This window comes from Adiantum capillus-veneris, chromosome 30, assembly GCF_014529385.1.
Source record: "Adiantum capillus-veneris isolate H3 chromosome 30, ASM1452938v2, whole genome shotgun sequence".
NCBI lineage: Eukaryota > Viridiplantae > Streptophyta > Polypodiopsida > Polypodiales > Pteridaceae > Adiantum > Adiantum capillus-veneris.
In genome coordinates this window covers 53,979,614-54,003,930 of record NC_140960.1, presented here as the reverse complement: position 1 = coordinate 54,003,930, position 24,317 = coordinate 53,979,614, and the positions used below count along the sequence as shown (strand labels likewise).

At 47.0% G+C, this 24,317-nt stretch overlaps 1 protein-coding gene across 3 annotated transcripts in view; it reads left to right on the top strand.

Moving 5' to 3' along the window:
* Positions 1 to 24,317, top strand: part of LOC147417975 (zinc finger CCCH domain-containing protein 12-like) — a 55,735-nt gene that overhangs the window by 6,289 nt on the left and 25,129 nt on the right. For 2 of the 3 annotated variants that reach the window (XM_086506456.1, XM_086506454.1), the window contains exons 5-6: positions 231 to 485; positions 1,998 to 2,324. In XM_086506456.1, coding sequence (XP_086362582.1) covers positions 231 to 485; positions 1,998 to 2,324 — 582 coding nt within the window. The remainder of the gene's footprint in view (positions 1 to 230; positions 486 to 1,997; positions 2,325 to 24,317) is intronic. The other variant, XM_086506455.1, reaches the window with a different exon arrangement.

Here is a 24,317-nt window from a genome sequence, read left to right as displayed (position 1 = left end):
ATTTCATCCACCTTTAGGCACACAAACAATATTACCTTCCTCTTGGTGATTTTTCTGCTCTCATGTTTAGCAATTACCTACTTTTCTATGTAGCTTTGTTAAAGAGAGAGACCATTGAAGCCAATTTAATCAGTTGTCTGTGTTAACAGCCGTCTACTAAGATATTTCTTTTCGTTTGTCAAGAAGATGCTTCTATTAGATAATCAAAGAAAGCCTGATTCTGTCCACAGGGTGAAAAAGACTGCTCTTACTACATCCAGACTGGAACATGCAAATTTGGTACAACTTGCAAATATAACCACCCTTCGACACCCATGTATGCTCCAGCAGGTGCTGTGTCGATACCCTCAAGTCCGATGTTTTGCTCTTGGGCACTAGCAAGATCACCATATGTTCCAGGTTTACCACTTCAAAGACCTTGTTTTCCTTCAATGGTTATACAGCCTGATGGATTTTTATCGACGTGCGGCTGGACCACCTCTCAAGTAAAGAATCAAAACCTGCTGAAAAGCGTTAAATGTGTTTTGACAGCACTATTTTTCTTGCCAATTGCTGAGTATATGTCAGTAAATGATAACAGGGCTGATGACACCCTACATGAATAATTCTCATGGGATGCACCTCCAAGAGTGTAACTCTACCACGAGAGTTCAAAATAAGGTGTATTTTATTTTGTCTAATTCTGGACAACTTTACATGATTACATCTACAGAAGAGATTCTTCGTTACATTTTGGGAAAAACTTCGAGAAAAAAGGGGTCGTTTTATTACCTGTTAGCAGGTGAGTATGGGGTTTTTTTAATACCCTTTGAATGCATGCAACGGCACATAGTATCAGCCAAGGATGTATATGGCCTGATTCTTCTGAGGAAGATTAATGATTGACACACTATCTTCATCTTTCCATCTTCATTGCTCATGGTGATTTTCTTGTTGGTTCTGGATGATCAGAATATGAGGTAAAATGCTATCCCAGTGATTGCCTGAGCACCAAATCATATATGCAGTCACAAGATCTAAAGAACGAAGCTCCATCAAGGCATGTACAGTAATATGCTTGGATCAAGTGGCAAGTACTCAATTCTCATAGCACTGACTATTTTATACTCCCTTGATGGTGGCCCATATTCCCACGTGTGACCCAAAACTCTGCCTGCATTCATCTATAATGCCTTAGTTGTCTACCTCAATTAAACGAAGACACTAGAGTTTTGCCCTCTCTATCCAACTCAGCCTAATCTCTGAGATGAATTCGCACGCCACCAGTAGCAGCCATACATGCCATACATGATCCGAGGAGACCTAGGATGGGTGTGTTGCCCCGCACACCATAGGTTAGGCGTGCTCGCGACCACTCTTATCGTTGGGTGGACAGTTAATGTAGTGCTTCTATGCTAGGAAGCTCCTTGGAGAGCTCTTCTAGGTGCTTTAAGATAGAGGCATATGACGCTTACATTGCATTGGAATTTGGTACAATGCCTTATTTCATTCCCTACCACCAACAATGGCTTCTGAGAGAGTTCTGGATAGCTAGAATGGCTTCTATTAGGGATAATGGTAAGTAGCAGAGGGGAAACGCTCACACCATTAGTGGTTACTGCTGTCCTCCACGTAGTATTGGCAGGAGGAGAAGCATACAAACGCTGTTACATGATTTTTCAATTTGAGAGAATCCAAGATACGCCTCAAGGAGCAAAATAGTAAACAAGTGCTGTGTAGCAGAGCACGACCATACTATAAATACTGCCGATTGAGTTCTTTGAATTCCATACTCTCGATCGAGATTTTTGAATTTAAGGTAATGTTTGAAGGAGCAAATCAGCCCATGGGTGGTTTAAATGATGCATTACAAAAAGCATGTACTCTCCACATATTTCTATCAATGCCGCTGGTTTTCTTTTCTGCTTTGAAAGTAGCCTTTGTTTCAATGACATGAACATACATTGTAACAGCTTGACAAACTATAAAATGCTTGAGGTGTCATTTTTTGCATGCAGGGCCCAATGAAAGCTGTGATGCCTATGGAAGTAAAGCATCAAACAGCAGGAACGGGAGCCATTTGTGGGTATGGGGTAACCCCTCAAAATATGCACAGTCCATACAGTCCTTACACGATAGGCAACGCCGCTATGAATTGCTTGTATTCATTTGCAATGTCTAAAGACTTTATATATCCTGAAAGGCCTGGCGAGCCGGAATGTAAATACTTTATAAAGACTGGAGACTGCAAATTTGGAGCATCTTGCCGATTTGATCACCCCAAAAGAAGGAACTTGCTCTTACCACATTGCAGTTTGAGTCCTATGGGGCTCCCACAACGACCAGTAAGTACCCAGTCCATTTTTTGCCGCAACTTGTTATGAGTGGACAAGCTTTTTTTTGTACATCACGATAAATTTGAGCAGATAGTGCATAAGAGCTACCACAGCACAAAAACTAATCACATGTGATATGGACATACTAATGTTTGCTCATAAATGTGCGCTTTCTAATTTAGAAATTACATGGTGGAAAGACTGGATTACTTTCTTCTAGAAACTAATTGTGGATATCAGGTTTTGAACTGCAAGCAAAGTAGTGTTGTCACATGTATGTAACATTGATTGAGCTTTATATCTGACATATGAAATGTCTTGGGGATTAACCAAGTCACAAGTGCATAAAAATGGAAAGAACTGGAGAAACTAATAAATCAATGCCCCAAGGGGCTAAAACTGAAAAAAACTGTCAGGGAAAGAAACCCCTCCTAAAGAGAGTAAAGAGTGTCCTGTCCACCTGCAAAAGAGAGGAGAGGGACTCTGGCTCTGAAAGGTACCTCGAACTCTTTTTTGAACAAGTACTCCAAAGATGGTATAACAAGAGGGGTGCAAGCAGTAGGTGAAACAGATAAGAGTTTCATTGGCCAGCAGACATCCCCAATCTGGCCCAGAAACCTCCAATCAGCACCAAACTAAACCTCAAAAGCAAAGAAAATACAATGCACAGCTGAGTACAAGGATGAGGGGGAAGAAGCCACAAGGAGAAACTCTTCAGAAGTGTATTTCCCAATTGTATAGGAACCAAGAGCTATACCGATCCAGCTTGTAACACACCAATCCAGTGCTCAAGGTGGCTGTTGAAAAGTTGCCATAGTAGCTTCGTGCGGATGGCAGAAGAGGGAGCCAAGGAATCATGCTAAGCGAGCAGATGCTGCCATAGACCTGATGGAGAGAGGTAACCCTACGCCCAAAGCACCAATCGTCCAAAAAAAATGAAAAACCTTGAGGAGGATTGACTTAGCAGACTTCAGAGGAAGACAAGAGCACAAAGCCCCTCATACCAAAGACTTGCCATGCTCCAAAGTGGCACTGAATGCTAGGGAAGCAATGTCAAACCCACGCGCCTTAGGCCCAGAGCCCCCCACCCTCACCAAGGAACTAAGCTAGTAACCCGCAAGCACACACATAAGACACAAAAGACCCATACACATGCCAAGACTAGAGTGCATGCACACACCCACAGCCACTAGCGCAATGTAAATGCGCACCCCCCACTCCCCCCCCCCCAACCCCCAGCCGACCCCCGCCAAAAGGGTCGAAGTTACAACTGTTGGAGCATCACTGCATGTGAGCGGTCATGTAAGGTGCAGCGGAATGAATGTTGTATTTTCTCAAGATTAGTGATCTTTATTGCTCAAGGTTCCTTTTAGTTCTTAGGGAAAGAGAGAGCTTTCCGTCTTATGGAGTGCTGTGGTCATGAACAAAATGAGTGGATATTGTGCGCGCAAGTGAAATGAGACTGAGAGAAGGAGAGAGAAGAGATACGACACCCGAGAGGTTGTAAAACCCTCCTCCGAAGGCCCCACTCTCGTCGGCGAGAGTGGTCTACTTTGATTGCACAAAGGTGTACAATGCGAATGCAATGGACAGATGCAAGTTGGACTATGCCAATGACGACGATGATGACGATGGCGACTTCATGGCTGAAAACTGTGATCTTCTATGGGCTGAATTTGGTGGCTGTTTCGGGGCTGAAAATGACTGTTTCCTTGCTGTGGTTATGGCTGGAAATGATCGGCTTGGTCGGTGTCATGCTAAGGACAAAAACGTTGACCTGTAGGACTTCTTTGGCTGCGTTTTTAGGTCAATCTCTTATGCTGAAAAACGCTGGACAGCAGGTCTATTTGAAGCTGAACAACGTTGGTCTGGCAGCACTCAAAAACGCTGAACAGCAGTGGAGGCCTAGCGTTAGTAAAAACGTTGCAAGGCTATGACAAAAACGCCAGCAAAGGAAGGGAGACGGCGATATCTGCAAGAGGATAAAAGGCCAGTGGATAAGATCTGATGGCAATGCTGAATCTAGGAAAAAACGCCTAGGGGAGGGTGAGAGGTATGGCGAGGGTCTATTGCTGAGGGGGGTACTGCTGAGAAGTTGCCTGTTGAGCGGGAAGCTCCTGTTGCCTCTTCTGCCAAAAAGTGCTAACTTGGGTTTGCTTATATATTAACTTAGCAAAATTGCCCTACCTACTTTTGTTGGAAAGTCACTTAAAAATAATAAGTGAAAATAACCAATAAATAGGAAAATAGGCTAAATGTACTGGAAAATTTCCCTAACTGATGCTAATGGATTCTGATGGGAATTCCGATGATCATGCTGTGTGCAACCGGAGGATATGCATCTATGCTAAGTGATTGGGCATGCACGGTCTACGAATAGACTCACAAAAGTGCCAGATCACTGCTAATCTGAACTGATTGAACGGACTGAACCGTGTTGTGGTGTAGCTTGTCCACGGACACATAGGGTTGAGATGTGTCACGTGACATCCCCTCCTTTTCAAAGTGAGGTACTGGTACCGAACTGTATGGCGTCGAGGGAGATCGCCAAAAGCATCCGGAATCCTGGAAGGGACTCTTCGTCGACCCACTCTGATATGTGGGTCGTGCGGTACTTGAACTTCATAAAGGTCTGCAACGCTTGTTTCTTTGGGCCGCGTCGAAAGCGACACAAAGTCTTCTGTGGCTCCTTTGATGCTTCAACTTCATTGAGAGTCCTGCTTCTTTCGTCTTCAAGAATCTCCATGGCTGAAAATTCCTGAAACCATCTCCAACACAAAACTATGAACATACCCATTCCATGTAAAGTGAAGGAAAAAAATCTTGTCTTCTCTAAAGACTGTGTATGCAATGTAGATGAACATAGAGATGGAGTGACAACCCGTTCATCAAACACATGCAAACAATGCGCTCGAATCTTTTCTGTTTGATCGAAATCAATCAACTGTGGCAAATCACAATGGAAATGCCCATGTTTGGTGCTCATACTATCATGTGCTCTTTTGGAAACTGTGTCATGCCAAGGAAGAGACATTGAATGTGACTTCTTGACATACAAACTTTTCAGCTTTTCATGAACAATCCGCATACATTCGTGCCCATTCATGAGAGAAACGTGCTCAACATACAATATGTCATGCTTAGGAAAAGGGATCACATAACGATGTTGACTAAAATACAGGAAACCTTTACGAATGAAACACTGGAACAATGCATGCGTATCAATCATACGAACACATAATACTTCTTGTGATGGTTCTGTGGACCAAGGCTCGAGAGCCAAGATCGCTTCTTCGGGATCTATCGAATCGTCTTGTGGGGGATCTGTGGACCTTGACTCGAAAGCCAAGATCGATTCTTGGTGATTGATCGATTCTACAACGAGGTTAGCTTCGCTAGAAAAAGCATCAACTAACACATCATCCCTGTGAACAATCACATCAACTTCATGCAATTCATCATGCTTGTCTTTTTCATCCAAATCATCATGCAAATCATTAGCCTTCAAATGATCATGCTTCTCATAATCATGCAAGTTCTGTGTGTCATGTTGTGGAGAAAAAGAGACTGAAAGAGTCTCCTTATCTCGAATCCTTTCAACCTTGTCCTGCATATTAGCAATGAGAGATGGGAGAAGGAGCAATGTCCTCTCCATGAATGACAATAGGAGAATCACTGTCGGCATTGAGAGTTATAGTGTTAGCCGCAAATTTCAGGAGAGCGTCATTATCACGAAACCATTTAATGCCTAAAATCATATCACATCCTGAGAGAGGAGAAACAACAAATCTTCTAGTGAAGGCAGTCTGTTGAATTGCAAACAACAAATCAAGGCACTCCTCCGTGATGAGAGCGTCGATACCGGGACGAAAGCTAGAGACCTTGATAGGAGATCTCGGACTAACTTCGAGGCGGGCTCTCTCAACAAGAGAGGAACTGATCACATCATGCATACTACCTGGGTCAAACAATATGACAAAATGGTGCCCCGACGTACGACCATAACATTTAATGAGAGAATCATCAATGGGAGGGTCCTGAGAAACTTTGGGCACAATCGTGTTATCATTCATTGCATTGACAGATGTGGTGGGTGCTGTGGGTTCTTTAGATTCATTCGATTCAAGCTTAGGACATGTTCGTTTTATGTGACCCTTAATGTGACAATGAAAACAACGACCTTCCTTAGAATAAGTGCTTTGTTCTTCCGAAGTGATGTAACCTCCTACAATTCCTTGTGCTACCTTTTCATCTAGAGTAAGCTTAGGTTTAGCAATTGTGTTAGCCTTACCCTTAGATTCATTGGAAGAATTCTTTGATGAGAGACTGTTGGAAGATTGGTTAGAAGAGTTATCATTCTTACCATTCTTACCGTTCTTACCGTTCTGCGGGTTCTGAGAAGTCTGCGAGGTACTTGTGGAAGTCTTGTTCTCCTTAGGCTTTCCTTTGTTGTGCTTCATCTCGTGGGCGAGAGCAATGGCTACCGCTTTGTTGAGATCGACTGGATCGAGTACCTCGACATCATACTAGATATACACGTCCAATCTGTAAAGAAATGCCTCCTTGCGCTTCGTATCCGATTTGCGTAATTGAGTGCCAAGCTGCAAAACACGATGAGAGAAAGACATAACCCGCATACCGTTTTGCTTGAGAGCTCGCCAATCGTCCTTCAACCGTACAAGGTACTGAGGTGGCATAAACCGTGCCTTGAGCTTGTCTTGGAAATCAGCCCAACTAAAAGAGAGGGGCGTGAAATTGTCGGCTGCCTCTAGGTGCGCGTTTAGTTGTGTCTCTTGCCATGCATGGTACCAATTTATGGCATCACCGGCAAGGTACATAGCTGCCGTCGAAACTTTGCTATTGCATGTTTTCTTAGTTGTCGCAAAATAAGCATTAAATTGATGCAACCAAGAATGAATAACAGTAGCATCCATCTTACCGTCATACTTACTGAAAGTCAACTTCTCTGTGACTGGATTGTGTGAATCCGCATCGTGGCTTGCGCCACTTGACGAACTTCCACGATCTTTGGGTGGTTCGGTCTTCGAGGCTAGGACTTGGGAAATAAATTCTTGATTACGAATCTCCCTTTGAGCTTCTCGCTCGGCGTCCCTTTCTGCTTTGCGTTCTTTTCGTTCAGCGCGCTCGCGTTCGAGAGCAAGTCGATTTTCTTCTTGGTGTGCGGCCAATCTTGCGTTTCTTTCGTCGCGCTCGCAGTCCTTGGCTTCTTGTGCACGGTCCTTTGCTGCTTGTTCTTCTGCTTTGCTTGCGAGTTGTGCCAATGCAACTCGATTCGTTTCTTATTGTTGTGCCATCATGTCCGACATCGACTTGACCATCATCTCCATAGAAGTGAGGACAACTCGTGGCGTAGATGGCGAAGGGGGAGGGTTGGAAAAATCTCCTGGAGGGGAGAATCCTTCGTCGCCTCTCTCATGCTCATCACCTGAATGCGATGCCGCTTCGGGTGACGACCATGCACTAGGATCTCGGGGTCTTAAGCTCGCGAGGAACTTGGGTTCTTGAGGGTCTTGAGGTCCTTGATTCGTGAGAATCTTGGGTTCTTGAGGTTCTTGAGTCTTGAGGGTCTTGGGGTTCTTGAGGTTTTCTTTCGCTTGCAAATCGCGTTGGAGAAGGATCTTCTCTTCACCCGAGTTCTATAGACCCTTTTTTGCGGGCGCACCCCTTGGCGGCCTTGCGCTCACATCAAGGTTGCTTTTTCCCACCTCACGTCGATTGGTTGGCCGCTAAGTGCACGGTCTGCTCTCAATGAGTGAAAAGAGACACAAGGGGAGGTTGGACAAGCCCTTCTTTCTTGGGATTCCTGTCACTCTTCAACAAAACACGATTAGGAATCGCCACGCCCAAGTAAACTTGGGTTCATGCGATCGCAACAAGCAAAAAAAATTCTTGTGGTTCTTGTGGTTCTTTCCTTGAGTAATGCATAACACTTCCAAAGCTCTGATACCAATGTAAGGTGCAACGGAATGAATGTTGTATTTTCTCAAGATTAGTGATCTTTATTGCTCAAGGTTCCTTTTAGTTCTTAGGGAAAGAGAGAGCTTTCCATCTTATGGAGTGATGTGGTCACGAACAAAATGAGTGGATATTGTGCGTGCAAGTGAATGAGACTGAGAGAAAGAGAGAGAAGAGATACGACACCCGAGAGGTTGTAAAACCCTCCTCCGAAGGCCCCACTCTCGTCGGCGAGAGTGGTCTACTTTGATTGCACACAGGTGTACAATGCGAATGCAATGGACAGATGCAAGTTGGACTATGCCGATGACGACGGCGACTTCGTGGCTGAAAACTGTGATCTTCTATGGGCTGAATTCGGCGGCTGTTTCGGGGCTGAAAATGACTGTTTCCTTGCTGTGGTTATGGCTGGAAATGATCGGCTTGGTCGGTGTCATGCTAAGGACAAAAACGTTGACCTGTAGGACTTCTTTGGCTGCGTTTTTAGGTCAATCTCTTATGCTGAAAAACGCTGGACAGCAGGTCTATTTGAAGCTGAAAAACGCTGGTATGGCAGCACTCAAAAACGCTGAACAGCAGTGGAGGCCTAGCGTTAGTAAAAACGCTGCAAGGCTGTGACAAAAATGCCAGCAAGGGAAGGGAGATGGCGATATCTGCAAGAGGATAAAACGCCAGTGGATAAGATCTGATGGCGATGCTGAATCTAGGAAAAAACGCCAAGGGGAGGGTGAGAGGTATGGCGAGGGTTTACTACTGAGGGGGTACTGCTGAGAAGTTGCTTGTTGAGCGGGAGGCTCCTGCTGCCTCTTCTACCAGAAAGTGCTAACTTGGGTTTGCTTATATATTAACTTAGCAAAATTGCCCTACCTACTTTTGTTGGAAAGTCACTTAAAAATAATAAGTGAAAATAACCAATAAATAGGAAAATAGGCTAAATACACTGGAAAATTCCCCTAACTGATGCTAATGGATTCTGATGGGAATTCGGATGATCATGCTGTGTGCAACCGGAGGATATGCATCTATGCTAAGTGTCTGGGCATGCACAGTCTACGAATAGACTCACAAAAGTGCCAGATCACTGCTAATCTAAACGGACTGAACTGACTGAACCGTGCTGTGGTGTAGCTTGTCCACGGACACATAGGGTTGGGATGTGTCACGTGACAAGTCACCCTTCTTGAATAGTTAATTTCCAAAAAGTTTGAAACCCAAACTTCCGTGTAATCTTTTCTGATGAAGGCAAAGGTCATCCTTGATCAACTCTTGGGTATAAATAGTGCATTGAGTAGTATTCATTTAGCTGCCTAGGTACTTACAAAGTTGCCTAAGGAGTACGAGATGGTGGTAAGGTCACTATACTTGCAAATTACGAAGGAAAATTTTATGCTCTCACCGCTTTTCTCATTGAGGAAAAGCTGTCTTAGTCCCCCAAGGCAAGGTTCGCGTTCCGAGAAGTGATGCATCGGCACATGCTGCATTAGAAACTAAAAAGAAGTCTTGAAGCCATTGTTGTAAGTGTGAAAAGCGTGGTCATTTGCAACAACAGTGACAGTGATTCTACCAAGGACTCAACGGAGTCTGTCAATGTGGCACAAACTACATTGCATAGTTGCCAAGAGTTTCGGAAACAGTGAAACGGAGTTTCAAGCTCACTAGACAATATATTATAATGAGTTGCTAGCTTTCTAGTTTGTTGGTGGGTGCCACAACATGCTTTTAATAGAGGGAGGCACATTAGGTGCTCTCAATACTTGATTTGGACCCGTGTATCTGAGTTAAGGTCATCGATGTTTGGACACGTGTGCCGGAGTTCAAAGCACATTGAATCTAGCAAGGAACCAATGTGACGTGTACATAACACTATGGATGTGTTGCAGACAATTCATTGTGATTGACGGAAGTATGGATAGGGTGCTGATGTATTCACAGTTCACGAATGGAGATTCTTGGTGTCACAAACAGCTCACGTGTCAAGCCACTGAAGAACCGAGCCAACTTGCAGATCCCGGCCGAGGGGCCTAAACCCTAAGAAGAAGAAGCAGAAGAAGTTTTACCAACTTATGAAGTCCTACCGAGTGCTTACTTTTAAAGAAGAGTTCCCACCAATAGACCTTGTCCGATGGGGCTTAAGTGACCTAAAGAGATTAAAGCACGATCAAAACACATAGAAGATTTGTGTGCCCAACTGATGACATGGCAAACTATACCGCCATCCCAAAATTTGCGTTGATATGCTGACGTGGTAGACTGTACGAACGGTCCCGAAATTTGCCCTAACAGTGCCACGTGGTAGTTGTACGGGTTTCCACAAAACGCACTGGTTGCTTTTGGAGCACTGCCTTTTGGGAGTGCAAATGCTTTTTAGCTTGAATGCTTTTCATGTAAATTGCTTTTAGGCCCAAGGCCTTTAAATATGACCCATGGGCTCACTCTGGTAGTCTACCCATAGGAGATGCAAAGCAAAGCCATGGGAGTTATACTGAGTTCAAGCAATATAAAGAAATACCGAAAGGGGCGCCAACATTTGGGGCTAGTGCTCTCTTGGGATAGAACTCCGCCACTCCCTGTCTCGTGTATCTCTTTGAGTTTAGTTGTTATTTGAAGTGCTTAAAGTTGTTCAATTTGTTCTTTTCCATTGGCACGTGGTGCCCGTCTTGTGACAGTGGTATCAGAGCTTCAAGCGTGTGCTTTTCTGAAAGCATACTGGTCCTATCAATGAGCAGACATAGCAAGATGGCGTTCCAAGTTTTGGTAAAGAATCTTCGTGTCCCAACCTTGGACTTATTAGCCACTCCCACCCTTACTCCATTGCGCATCGGGCGTGCTCCCGTCTCCATCCCTCTGTCTTACAAGGCATAAGCCATAAGGAATTCAAGATCACTTGCACGAGAAGGATCATTTTTTTTTTCAAGCCACCATTTTTCTTAGAGGGAGAGCCATGCAGTGGTGGAAGTCTATAACTACCAAGCCGCACACTCCAAGGACTTGGCAAGCTTTCAAGAAAAAGTTTGCCCGAAGCTACATGTCTTTATACATCTTCCTTCGGAGTGCAGCTTCTGGCAAAGTGGGGTATCTTGAAATGCTTGCCACAAAAACCCTAGTAGATTACAATTTGAAATTTCTCGACATCTCTCAGCAGGTCTCTCTTCTTGAACCGATAATCTTGGAGGCCCAGTGTGATTGCTATATCTTGGGGCTACCATCACCGCCACAGGAATACTTTCTGTCAAGGCCCGTTTTGATTATTCAAGAGCTTATGGACCATGATGCAATCGGCTATAAATTTTTGGAACAAAGATAACCTTAATTTTTGGTGCAGGTTTTAGGATGGAAGGCAAGTCGATTTTCAAGCGACTTATGTCGAGAATGCTTTATCAATTTGATTTATTAGTTTTTTGAGGTTTGTTTGAGAACTTGTTTGGTGATCCTGTTTGGAATTTGTTTGAAATGGAAGGTATCTGTTTCAAACCTGTCTTGGTGCCAATTTGAATTGTTTGACTCTGCTTTTAATATCGAATTCAATGCGTGGTGATTTACTCCCGGGTAAAGTAGTGGGAAATGATGTTTTGGTATTGTCAGAACCTCGAAACGACGGAGACGGGATGTTTGAGGATCATTTTGTTGCATGCTGGAAACCTCCAAACGACGCAGAAGAGATGTCTAGGGAGCATTTGATTGAATGCTTGAACCTCCAAGTGACACAGGCTATGTTCTAGGGAGCATTTGGTTTTATCAATCCTCTGAACTCATGGCCCGGACCTTTTTAGGTTATTTGCAGGGGGAACGACGAGGTAGTCGTTGAGTAGCTTTATACCGTAGACCGCCTGACTCAGGGGAGTGCTCAGCGACGTTGTTTCTTGTATCTTGTGACATGCATATGTGAGCATTTGTGTTAAATTGTGATGTGCCAACCAATGAATATTCCTTATTGGGTGAGATTGCCTGGGTATGTGATTCCTTATTGGGTGAGATTGCCTGGGTATGTGATTTTATTTCATCAAGACACCTGTTGGAGATCAACGCGGTCTGGGTGTGATGGCTAATTTTACTACGCCAAAATATCAAGAGCTCCACTCTGGAATGAGAAAACTGATTGTCCCTCGAAATGACCCTCGGAAATTTTTGAGCTAACTTTAGTTGTTTTCCAGTTATGTTGTAATCGCGGACGATAACTTTCGCTCAAGAAGGGGGGATGTCACTAATTGCTCACGTGTCAAGCCACTAAAGAACGGAGCCAACTTGCAGATCCCGACCGAGGGGCCTAAACCCTAAGAAGAAGAAGCAGCAGCAGAAGAAGTTTTACCAACTTATAAAGCCGTGCGGAGTGACCTACTTTTAAAGAAGAGTTCCCACCAACTTACACGACGTCGTCCGATGGGTCCCAAGTGACCGAAAGAGATTAAAGCAGGATCAACACACACACAAGACTTGCGTGCCCAACTGATGATGTGGCAGAATGTACAGCCATCCCGTAGGACGCCGTCCGATGGGTCCCAAGTGACCGAAAGAGATTAAAGTAGGATCAACACACACACAGAAGACTTGCGTGCCCAACTGATGACGTGGCAGAATGTACAGCCATCCCAAAATTTGCGTTGACATGTTGACGTGGCAGACTGTACGGATAGCTTTTCACGTCCACAGAAGGTAGCACAGATTTATGAGACAGAGCTATTAGCAGTTATCCATGCTCTTATGCAGTGGCAACACTTTTTTCCGAGAAAAAGATCCTTCTATTAGTTAATGAAACTGCCATAGGGCTACAACCTCCTCTTCAAGAGAGGGCTACAACAACCATGATGGGGAGACTGTCCCAATATGTACAATGAGGCTAAATCAAGAAATGGGAGGAGGGAAGAGCTACACAGGTGGACTGTAGTGCCATCTGAGTACACCCTGCACCATGGTGAAAAAAGGCCCATGACGCCAGAGCCGAAGAAATGCCTCTCTACGCTCCCGCATGCGGTTGGAGTTGCCCTCGAGTCTCTCGAGCTGTCCTCTGAGTGTGTGGATCAGCTCTAGCCAAAGATCGTGAACAGTCTCTGTTGGTGGTACAGGACGAGCCTCAAAGATGCGAAAGCAGCGGGCCCGCCAGATGAACCAAAGTGTCAGGCCACTGATGAGCTCCCAGCACTCCTCTCTCTCTGCACCACTCCTGTGGAGTAAGCTCTGTGACAGGCTGGAGTGTAGGTCGCCCCGTTGCATCACTATCATCCTGCTGGTGGAAGATAGCTCAAACTGAAGTGCCGGGCCCGTGTGTCACGTGACACATCCAACCCTATGTATCCGTGGACAAGCTACAACACGACAAGGGTTGGTTCAGTAAGTCTAGTCAGTCTAGATTTAGAAGTGATTTGGCACTTTTGTGAGTTTGTTCGCAGATTGTGCATGCCCAGTCACTTAGTGTAGATGCATATCCTCTGGTTGCACACAACATGATCATAAGCATTCCCATTAGAATCCATCAGAATCCTTCAAGGGAATTTTCTAGTGCATTTGACCTATTTTCCCTATTTTTTGACATTTTTCACTTATTAATTTAAGCGACTTTTGTTGGAAAGTAGGTAGGGCAATTTTGCTGAGTTAATATATAAGCAAACTAGAGTTAGTACTTTCTGGCAGAAGAGGCAGTAGGAGCACACGCTCAACAGGCAACTTCTCAGCAGAACCCCAAGCCCTAGCGTTTTTGCTCCACAGCAACAGCCTAGCATTTTTGGACCAGATCAGCCAGCGATTTGCACTTGCAAATTCCGGCGACATCAAAACATCAGATCAGCCTAGCATTTTGCATTTGCAAACAAACGTCGACAGATTTGCAGATTTTCAGCCCTAGCGTTTTTGCATCTGCTTCACACCCTAGCGTTTTGCAGATTCTCCGCGACGGAACTTCAAGAAACCCCAGCGTTTTCAGTTTTCAGCCCTTAGACACCGCAGATCAAGCCCTGAACCTCGCAGATCTCACCTTCCCGCAGCAGTTCCTCGCCGCACTGTCAGTTTCCGCAAGGTTTACAGTTTCAGCCCGGAAAACGCAGATATCAGCATCTGCGTTTTCAGCGCATCGTCGTCACATCCTCACCATCGACATCGTCACCGACATAGAGTCAGAATTCAGCAGATAAAGATTTGCAGATTTCAGCCCTTAGCAGTTTCAGATTTCAGCCCGTCTCGTCGTCGTCGACATCGTTGGCAAGTCCAAGCATTGTAGAGATTTGTGCAATCAATAGTAGACCGCTCTCGCCATAGAGAGTGGGGCCTTCGGAGGAGGGTTTTACAACGTCTCTAGTGTCGTATTCTCTTCTCTATCTCTCAGTCTCATACACTTTCACGCACAGTGTCCATTCAGTTTGTTTGTGTTCATTGCACTCTCTCATTAAGAACGGAAGGCTCTCCCTTCCATAAGAACAAAAGGACCTTGAGCACGATTCGGAGCACTCATTTTGAGCAAAGTTCAAACATTCATTTCGCTGCACCTTACACTGTGAGAGTGGACCAAGCAGCTGCCCCCAAAGTGTACTGTCGAGCCGTGGAAAGAGCAGGCATCAGCCGAAGAACACGAAGCCACACCTGTTGTGCCAAAGGACAGTCCCAAAGACAGTGACACTGACTCTCCACTAGATGGTCACAAGTTGCACATGCGGCCGAGAGACCACTATGTACAAGCCAACTCCCAACTGCTGTAGCTCTGTGTGCGACCAGCCACTGAAACAAAGTAACTCGCCTCGGCTGTCTGGAGTCCCACAACCTCTCCCAAAAAGCTGCCAAGAACTCAGATGTGAGATCCTCCTACTACCAATGAGGTGCTGCAGCAGGGCGAGCCTCTCTCTGTGCTGCCAGTATGTGACGTCCCAGTCGAACAGTGTACTGAAAGAAAGGGACACCTGGGTGGTCTGTAGAAGAGAAAGGGTCCCTCCAAAGCCACTCTCCAGGATCCGAGTGTACTCGTGCCAGTGGACAGCTCTCCTAAGCCCATAGTCTCCAGTGTCCAGTCTCAAGAGCTGCTGGGTCACGATCGATGACACAAGTCCTCTCACAGATGCCCACCACCCGGATGCCCATTAGTGGGGCATAACATACTGTACGTAGGGGAGAAAGAGAGCAGTATGTAGCGTGCGGGGCATCACTCCCGTCACCATACTGTGCATAGAGGGCAAGGTAAGCATTCCATAGCTTCTGTACGTGCTACAATCCACCTGAGGCTGAAAATGGCGCCCCCGTTGTTGATATGCAGCTCGTTTTTGCCTCCTAGAGTGGCAGAATCGCTCACAGGCTGACACGTCGCCCAGTTTCCGAGTTTGGGCTTTCCCTGCTAAAAATATCTCAACTGGTGCGTCAGTTGACTTGGCAGCAGAGCAATAAAATGTTCCCCTTGTCATTCCAGAGCTAATGACGCGAACACATTTTCCGGTCAAAAATAGCAGTTCCCTAAATTTTAGGAGATGCTTCCATGGCGTCCCTATCGGTCTCCTGACCATCATTGAAGACTACCATTTGACCAACATCTACAATGTGGGTTAATTTACTGGCCCCTTTCAACTTATAAAGTTGCAGTGACTTGACGAGTGGCCCAAATTCCATTTTGGCGCACACGAGCTTCCATACTCATCAGAATTCAGTGCTTACTGGCCCGTGCAGTCCCTGTCTGACCGACCTAGATCCCCGATGTGAGAAACCCATTTGGCTGCAGCCGTTTCACACTGGCCATGCAATGTCCACTTGCACCTTTTCAAGGGTTCCAGGGAAAACAAGTAAAAATAAAAATAAATAAAAATATATAGTACTTATTTACGGAAGGCAACAGGAAAAATACACCTCCTGGTGACACACGCCCTGACCAAAGGAAGTTCCTGATCAGCGTCTCTACCTTGCTGATACAAGAACTCGAGAAGATCAAGTAAGAAGTGATGTATCACATAGTAGCCAACAACACCTGGTTGGCCACTACAACTCTGCCTGCCAGAGAGAGTCGTGCGGAGCTCCAATGTAGTCCAAACCAACCTAATAGCCCAAGTACCGAACTACAGTCCTTGGGGGAATCCACCTAAAATTCTCACCTGGCATCCAATCGAGCATAGGAGCACTACCAACCTAGAAAGCCACTGTCTTTCTCCAGTTGATCAGTGCGCCAGATGCATAGTAGGTCTCAAGAGCATGCTCACACGTGTGAAGGTTGGCCTCCTGGCCGTCCAAGTACAAAGTTGAGTCGTCTATAAACTCAACGTTTAGTAGCTCATCTCCTCGAATAGGAAGTGCTAAGCCCTGTAAACCAACCTGCTGCGACACCAAAAATCTGCTCATCGCCTCAGCATAGAACAGAAAGAGGAAGGGGGCAAGAGGGCAGCCCTGTCTGACCGAACGTGTAAGCATGAAACAATCACCTCTACCTCCTGACAAAAGTACCTGACTGTGTGCCCGTCTATACAAAGCTGACACCCCTTTGATCCAAGCATCTGAGAAGCCCATCTTGCGTAGAGTGCCCTCCAGAAAGTCCCAGTCAACTCTGTCGTAGGCCTTCTCAAAATCGAGAAGAAGAATCACTAGATCCTCACCACGGGGCCGCACTAGGGCAGAAGCCTCCCAAAAAGTAAAGATGTTGTCAAGGATACCATGCTCTTTGACAAAACCTGTCTGAGTCCCATGTATAAAGCTCTCTAGAAGTGGCTGAATCCTCAAACTCAGAGCCTTGGCAAGAATTTTGTAGGCTGAGTTGAGGATGGTGATGGGGCGCCACTATCGAATCTCATCCAAGGAGCCACCCTCATTGGGAATGAGGTAGATTAGGCCCTCACTCATGCTGTCAGGTATCTCTCATGTATGCAAGATGTGCTGAAAAGAACTACAGAGATCTGGGCCAAGCAAGTCCTAGTACTCCAAGAAAAAACTGGGAGTCAAGCCATTTCCTCACCTGGACAGCTACCACGGGGGAGTGCACTAAGAGCCGTGTGCAACTCCTCAAGCTAAAGTGGCAGCTCAAGCCTCTGGTGCATCTCCTCTGTCATAAGACAAGGCATCTGTGCCCACACCTGCTCTCTGCATGCATCGTGACGCTCTGACTGAGGCTTTGTTGACAGTAACTGACGGTAAAAGTCAGTAGCAACTGCACGCATGTCCTTTGGCTCAAAAACAACTGACCCGTCCGGCCTCCTCAACTAATTGACCATGGCATGCATATGCCGAGGTCCCACTGCCTCAAAGAAAGCACCAGTCACCCAGCTAAAGAAAGAATCAACTAAGCTGAGCTAGTCCTGAGGCCACTTTGTCAGCAAGAGAATCCTGCATGTCTAAGCTCTCTGTCCAAAGAGCCTCCACTTGCTCTCTGAGTGTAGAGTCCAGCAAGACTCTCTCAGGGATGTGAAGCATTGTGCTCCCCCTCCTCTGCCTATTTGCCACTGTGAGGATCACTGTTGCATGGTTCGAGAAGGAAGTCCCTGCTAGAATGCCAACTGTCCCACCCAAGTCACAGAAGTGGTCACTAATGTAGAAGCGATCTATCCGCGATAGATTCACTCCTCCCACTCTGCGGTCCGAACGAGAGAAGGCCAGGCTGTCTGGGGGCCTCACAAAGCTAGAATGCTGCCACACATTCGAAACCCTCAGGGTCATACAAAACCTCTCCCAAGCTGCCAGCTTAACTCCATGCACAGTAGCATGGCTACCACCATTGTCAGAGGGGTCCTCCAACATGTTGAAGTCACCCCCTATGCACCACTGCTCTGCCTGCGGCAGAGACTCAACAATCTGTAACCAAAACTCTGCTCGTGCATTCGCCACTTTGGGCGCATAGATGTTCAAGAAGCCCACAAGGCAACCCTGAACCTGCATAGTGATCCACTGAGCCTTGCCTGGCACAATAATCCCTCTGCCCACAATGGCTTGCAAAGAATCCGCAATAGTCATACATACGTCACCCTGGATGCCTCCAGGTCCAAAAGCAGCTGACCAAAAAGTATCATATCGTCCACGCAAAAGCTGACCACTTAGATATGGATGGAATTATTTGATTAGGATATGATCTGAATGTGCATTGATTGAGTCATCTTTGTACAAGTGCTAGATTTGCATCGTCTAGTGCGTCAGTACTTAGAGTCAGTGTCTACTGAACTGGTCTATGGATTATGTCTGTTTTTGGAGGCGTAATTGAGGGCGATTACAATTTTTTCAAGAGGGGGGTATGTCACAAAATTATGATGTGGCATGACCTAAGGACAAAGACCAGATGCCATAAGTGGTTCCAACTTATGGGCACCTGTCGATAAGGCCCTAAGGGCCACTAGGTGTTTAACTAAGAACGGCAGGCAATTGTAGAGACCCACCGGAAAACGCGTTGGTTGGTTGTACGGACGCCCTGGAATCAAGCTGACAATACTGACGTGGCAACATACGGAATTCCGCAATTTGCACTGGCTTAAATTAGCACCAGCTTTTGGGAGCTATTGCTTTTGAGTTTGAAATATTTTCATGTAATTGCTTTTCATGGCCAAGGGCCTTTAAATAAGACCCCTGGGCCACTCTCTGGCTGAGTTGTGCTCATGAGCCTAAAAGCAGAGAGGACCCACTGACAATTGTACTTTGCTTAAGCATTAATATAAAAAGAAATACCGAAAGGGCCGCCAGTCTTTGGGGCCAATCTCTTTGGGCACGGAACTACGCCGGGCCGTGTCGACTCAAGAAAATTGTGATTAAGTGTTTGAAGTATTTTAAGTGATTCTCTCTCGTGTGTCGTGCCAGATTCTCGACTTGGGGTGTCCAAGTCTCTTACATCTAATGTATCATATGATTGGTGACATTAAGCATCGCGAAGGAGTTGTACCCTTAGTTCGGTGGAAGAGACCGGGAAGTAGGTAATCCCAATGCATTGGATAGGGAATATTCCATTGGTTTGGGAGGAGATCCGAACTTACGGGTGCATCAGATAGGGAATATTCCATTGGTATGGGAGGAGATTTAAACTAGAAAAAGGAATAAGGGTAAAGACGCAAGCACAAGAATAAAGGTGGGTTCTAAGAAGCTTTTCTTAAAAAGCGGGATTTTTAAAATCCTTTCCGGGAAACGAGATGCTTTCCCGCGAGAAATCTATGTGTGCATAACATCTGTGTCTGAGAATTGCATCAAGAGACGCCTGAGAAGTGTTGTGTAGCATTGGTTTTCAGCTCACCGAGATTTCATTGAGTTTTTTAACAAGTTCACATTTTTTATTAAGTGACTGGTCATACACTTAATAAGTTGGCAAGCACTTAATAAAATTAGAGCAAAGCTTATAAAAAAAAACAACAGCGCTGGCCTATACGGCTGAATTCAGCCGCGATCTCTTTCTCCCTTCTCTCTTTAAAACAACACCAACTTTCTCTCTCTTCCCTTTGCTATTTCAGCGCTACCTCTATCACAAGACGGGCACCACGTGCCAACGGAAAAGAACAGACTGAACAGACTTTTTGCACTTCAATAAGAACTGAACTGAAAGAGATAGACGACACAAAGACTGGCAGAGTTCCACCCCGAGAGAGCACTGGCCCCAAACCTTGGTGCCCCTTTCGGTATTTCTTTATATTACTTGAACTCGGTACAATGCCGTTACTCACGCTTTGCACCTTCACCTAGAAGAGTGCCAAAATATGAGCCCTCTGCACATATTTAGAGGCCCTTGGCTTATAAAAAGCAGTTAGACGGAAAACTTCAAACTCAAAAACATCTGGTCCAAGCGCGTTTTGCGGAAATCCGTACAGCTACCATGTCAACATGTTAGCGCGAAATCCGGGCGTCTGTATTGGCCTGCCACGTCATGAGTTGCTACGCAAGAGATTAAGTGTGTGTGTGGTGCCGCTTTATTTTAAGGGCTTTAGGTCCCTTGGGCCCCAGAGTCGGTGGTTTCCCAAAAGTATCTCATCCAATAAGGAATATTCAGTGGTTGGCACATCACAATGCAATGAAAATGCTCACATATGCATGTTACAAGACATAGAAACATAAAGTCGCTGATGAACACTGCCCCCCGCAAATAACCATCCAGGTTTGCGCCATGAGCTATTCAACAACTCCCTCATCACTCCTCTCGCAAATAACCTAAAAAGGTCCGGGCCATGAGATATAGAGGCCTTTTACAACCAAACGTCCCCTAGACCGCAGCCTGCGTCGTTTGGAGGTGCTGAGAGTAACCATTATTGAGACTTCTTTTTTTTTCCGAGAAAAAGATCCTTCTATTAGTTACTGAAAACTGCCCATAGGGCTACAACCACCTCTTCAAGAGAGGGCTACAACAACCATGGTGGGGAGACTCTCCCAATGAAAAAACCAGAATATGTACAATGGGGCGAGATGGGGGGAGGGAAGAGCCACATAGGTGGTCAGTAATGCCATCGGAGTACACCCTGGACTATGGTGTAGGAAGGCCCAGGGCGCCAGAGTCGAAGGAAAGCCTCGTGGCGCTCTCGCATGCGGTCGGAGCTGCCCTGTAGTCCCTCAAGCTGTCCTCTGAGAGTATGGATCAGCTCTAGCCAAAAGTCACGAACAGTCTCTCCTGGTGGCACAGGGCGAGCCTCAAAGATGCGGAAACAGTAGGCCCGCCAAATGAACCAAAGTGTCAGGCCAATGATGAGCTCCCAACGCTCCTCTCTCTCACTGCACCACTCCTGTGGAGTAAGCTCTGTTTAGCAGGCTGGAGTGTAGGTTGCCCCTCCTGCATCACTATCATCCTACTGGTGGAAGATAGCTCAAACTGAAGTGTCGGGCCCGTGAGGGTGGACCAAGCCGCTGCCCCCCAAGTGTACTGTCGAGCCGTGGAGAGAGCAGGCATCAGCCGAAGAACTCGTAGCCACACCTGCTGGGCCGAGGGACAGTGACGCGGACTCTCCACGAAATGGTCACAAGCTGCACATGTGGCCGAGAGACCACTATGCACTAGCGAGCTCCCTACTGCTGTAGCTTTGTGTGCGACCAGCCACCACTGAAACAAGGTGACTCGCCTCGGCTGTCGGAGTCCCACAACCTCTCCCAAAAGGCTGCCAAGAACTCGATTGTGAGACCCTCCTCCTGCCAATGACGTGTTGCAGCGGGGCGGGCCTCTCTCTGTGCTGCTAGTATATGACGTCCCAGTCGAACAGTGTACTGAAAGAACGGAACTCCTGGGTGGTCTGCAGAAGAGAAGGGGTCTCTCCATAGCCACTCACTAGGATCCCACTGTACTCGCGCCAGTGGACAGCACTCCCAAGCCCACAGCCTCCAGTGTCTAGTCTCAAGAGCTACTGGGTCAGGGTCTATGACGCAAGTCCTCCCCCGGATGCCCACTACTCGGATCCTCTGAAAACAACACTCTGCTACCTGCGGGGCCTCTACTGCAACTCGCTGTAGTCGTCCCCCACCCTGGAGCTCGAAGAACAGGGCTGGGACAGTCTCTGAGCAGGCCTTGACTGAGATGAGAACCTCCAGTCGTGTGAAGGCTCCCATCCACCGGGGTGCTACTAGCTCGAGAGGCGTGAGCCACTCAGCTGGAACTGACTCTGAGATGTTCTGACACGTGCTCTGCACCCCTCTCATGCCCTGTAGCTGGAGCCCCTACACCTCCTCTGACAAACCTGTGAACTCTAGCCAGTCACCTAGAGAGCGCGCTGGACCTGCTGCCATGGGACCCCAGGAGACATGAGGCTGACTACCAACCAAGTGGCCTCTCTGAGTGCTAACCATGGGGTTCCAGACGAGCGGCTGCCATAGGCGCTCCTCCGTGCACGTCGGCTGTCTCTGCTCTAGGCCACGCCGTAAGAGCTCCCAAGATCGAAGCAAACTCACAGCGAAGCGGTCCTCCAGTCTCCTGCTCAAACCAACTCTGCGCATCTCTGTAAAGATCCATCTGGTCGAAGGTTGCCAAGGGCCTCCTGACTGAGGCACCCTTGCACGAAGCCGCTGTAGCAAGAACTCCTTCCAGGGCTCCTCACCTGGAAGAATTCCTCTGACGATGAACTTCCCAAGAAGGGCTCTGCTCTGCTGTGCTAGATCAATGATCCCAAGCCCTCCCTGTGAACAAGGAAGAGTGATGACCTGCCAAGCCACCTTGGCTCGGGCTATCTGAGTGTCACGTCCTGACCAAAGAAAGTTCCTCATCAGCCTCTCCACCTGATTGATACAAGAACTCAAGAAGATCCCGCAGGAAGTGATGTACCACATAGTCGCCAACAACACCTGGTCGGCAACTACTACTCTGCCAGCCAAAGAAAGTCGTGCTGAGCTCCAATGTAACAACTTTCTCTTGATAGACAGGAGAAGGGGAGCAATCTGCTGCTCAGGGGACAAGTCCAAACCAACATGACAACCCAAGTCCAAACCAACCTGGGGAAATCCACCTGAAACCCTCTCTTGGCATCCAATCTGGCACAGGAGCACTACCATCCGAGAAAGCCACTGTCTTTCTCCAGTTGATCCGTGCGCCTGATGCACAACAGAAGGTCTCCAAAGCCTGCTCACATGTGTGAAGGTTTGCCTCCTGGCCATCTAAGTACAAGGCTGAGTCGTCGGCAAACTCAGCGTCCAGTAGCTCATCTCCCCGAATAGGGAGTGCTAAGCCCCGCAGACCAACCTACTGTGACACCAAAACCTGCTCAGCGCCTCCGCATAGAACGGAAAGAGGAAGGGGGCAAGAGGACAGCCCTGTCTGACCGAGCGTGTAAGCATGAAGCGATCACCTCTACCTCCTGCCAAAAGTACCTGACTATGAGCCTGTCTGTACAAGGCTGACACCCCTCTGATCCAAGCATATGAGAAGCCCATCCTGCGTAGCGTGCCCTCTAGAAAGTCCCAGTCAACTCTGTCGTATGCCTTCTCAAAATCAAGAAGAAGAATCACGAGGTCCTCACCACAGAGCCATGCCAGGACAGAAGCCTCCCAAAAAGTAAAGATGTTGTCAAGGATACTGCGTTCCTTGACAAAACGTGTGTGGGTCCCATGTATAAGGCTCTCTAGAAGTGGCTGAATCCTCAAACTCAGAGCCTTGGCAAGAATTTTGTAGGCTGAGTTGAGGATGGTGATGGGTGCCACTATCGAATCTCATCCAAGGAGCCACCCTCCTTGGGAATAAGGTAGATCAGGCCCTCACTCATGCTGTCAGGCATCGCTCCTGTGTGCAAAATGTACTGAAAAGCACTACAGAGATCTGGGCCAAGCAGGTCCCAGTACTCCAAGAAAAAGCTGGGAGTCAACCCATCCTCACCTGGACAGCTACCACGGGGGAGGGCCCTAAGAGCCGTGTGCAGCTCCTCAAGCTGAAGTGGCATCTCTAGCCTCTTACGTATCTCCTCAGTCACAAGACAAGGCATATGTGCCCAAACCTTCTCCCTGCATGCATCCTGACGCTCTAACTGGGGCTCTACAGACAGTAACTCACGGTAGAAGTCAGTAGCAACTGCACGCATATCCTCGGGCTCAGAAGCAACTGACCCGTCGGGCCTCCTCAACTAACTGACCTTGGCATGCGAGTGCCGAGGTCCCACTGCCTCAAAGAAAGCACCAGTCACTCTGTCGCCCACCTGAGTCCATTGAGATGCCTGTCGGTGGAAAGCAAACTCATGTCGCCTCTCCTCTGTGCTAGCAAGCTCTTGTCAAGCCTGTTGCAATTGCTCCTCCAAACAAGGACTGTCTGGATGCTGCTCCTGCATCCTCTGTGATGAAGCAATGCCCCGTCTGAGACGCTGCTCCGCCTCTTTCGCTGCAGCCTGGCGAGCCAAAGACTCCTAAAGAAAAAAAAGGCTAATCTGAGCTAGGCCTGAGGCCACTCTGTTAGCAAGAGAATCCTGCCTGTCCATGCCCTTGGTCCAGAGAGCCTCTACTCTCTCTCTGAGTGCTGAGTCCAACAAGACCCTCTCTGGGATGCGAAGCATCATGCTCCCACTCCTCTGCCTGTCTGTCACTGTGAGGATCACTGGTGCATGGTCCAAGAAGGAGGTCCCTGCCAGGATGCCCACTGACCTTCCCAAGTCATTGAAGTGGTCACTAGTGTAGAAGCGATCTATCCGCGATAGATTCAATCCTCCCACTTTGCGGTCC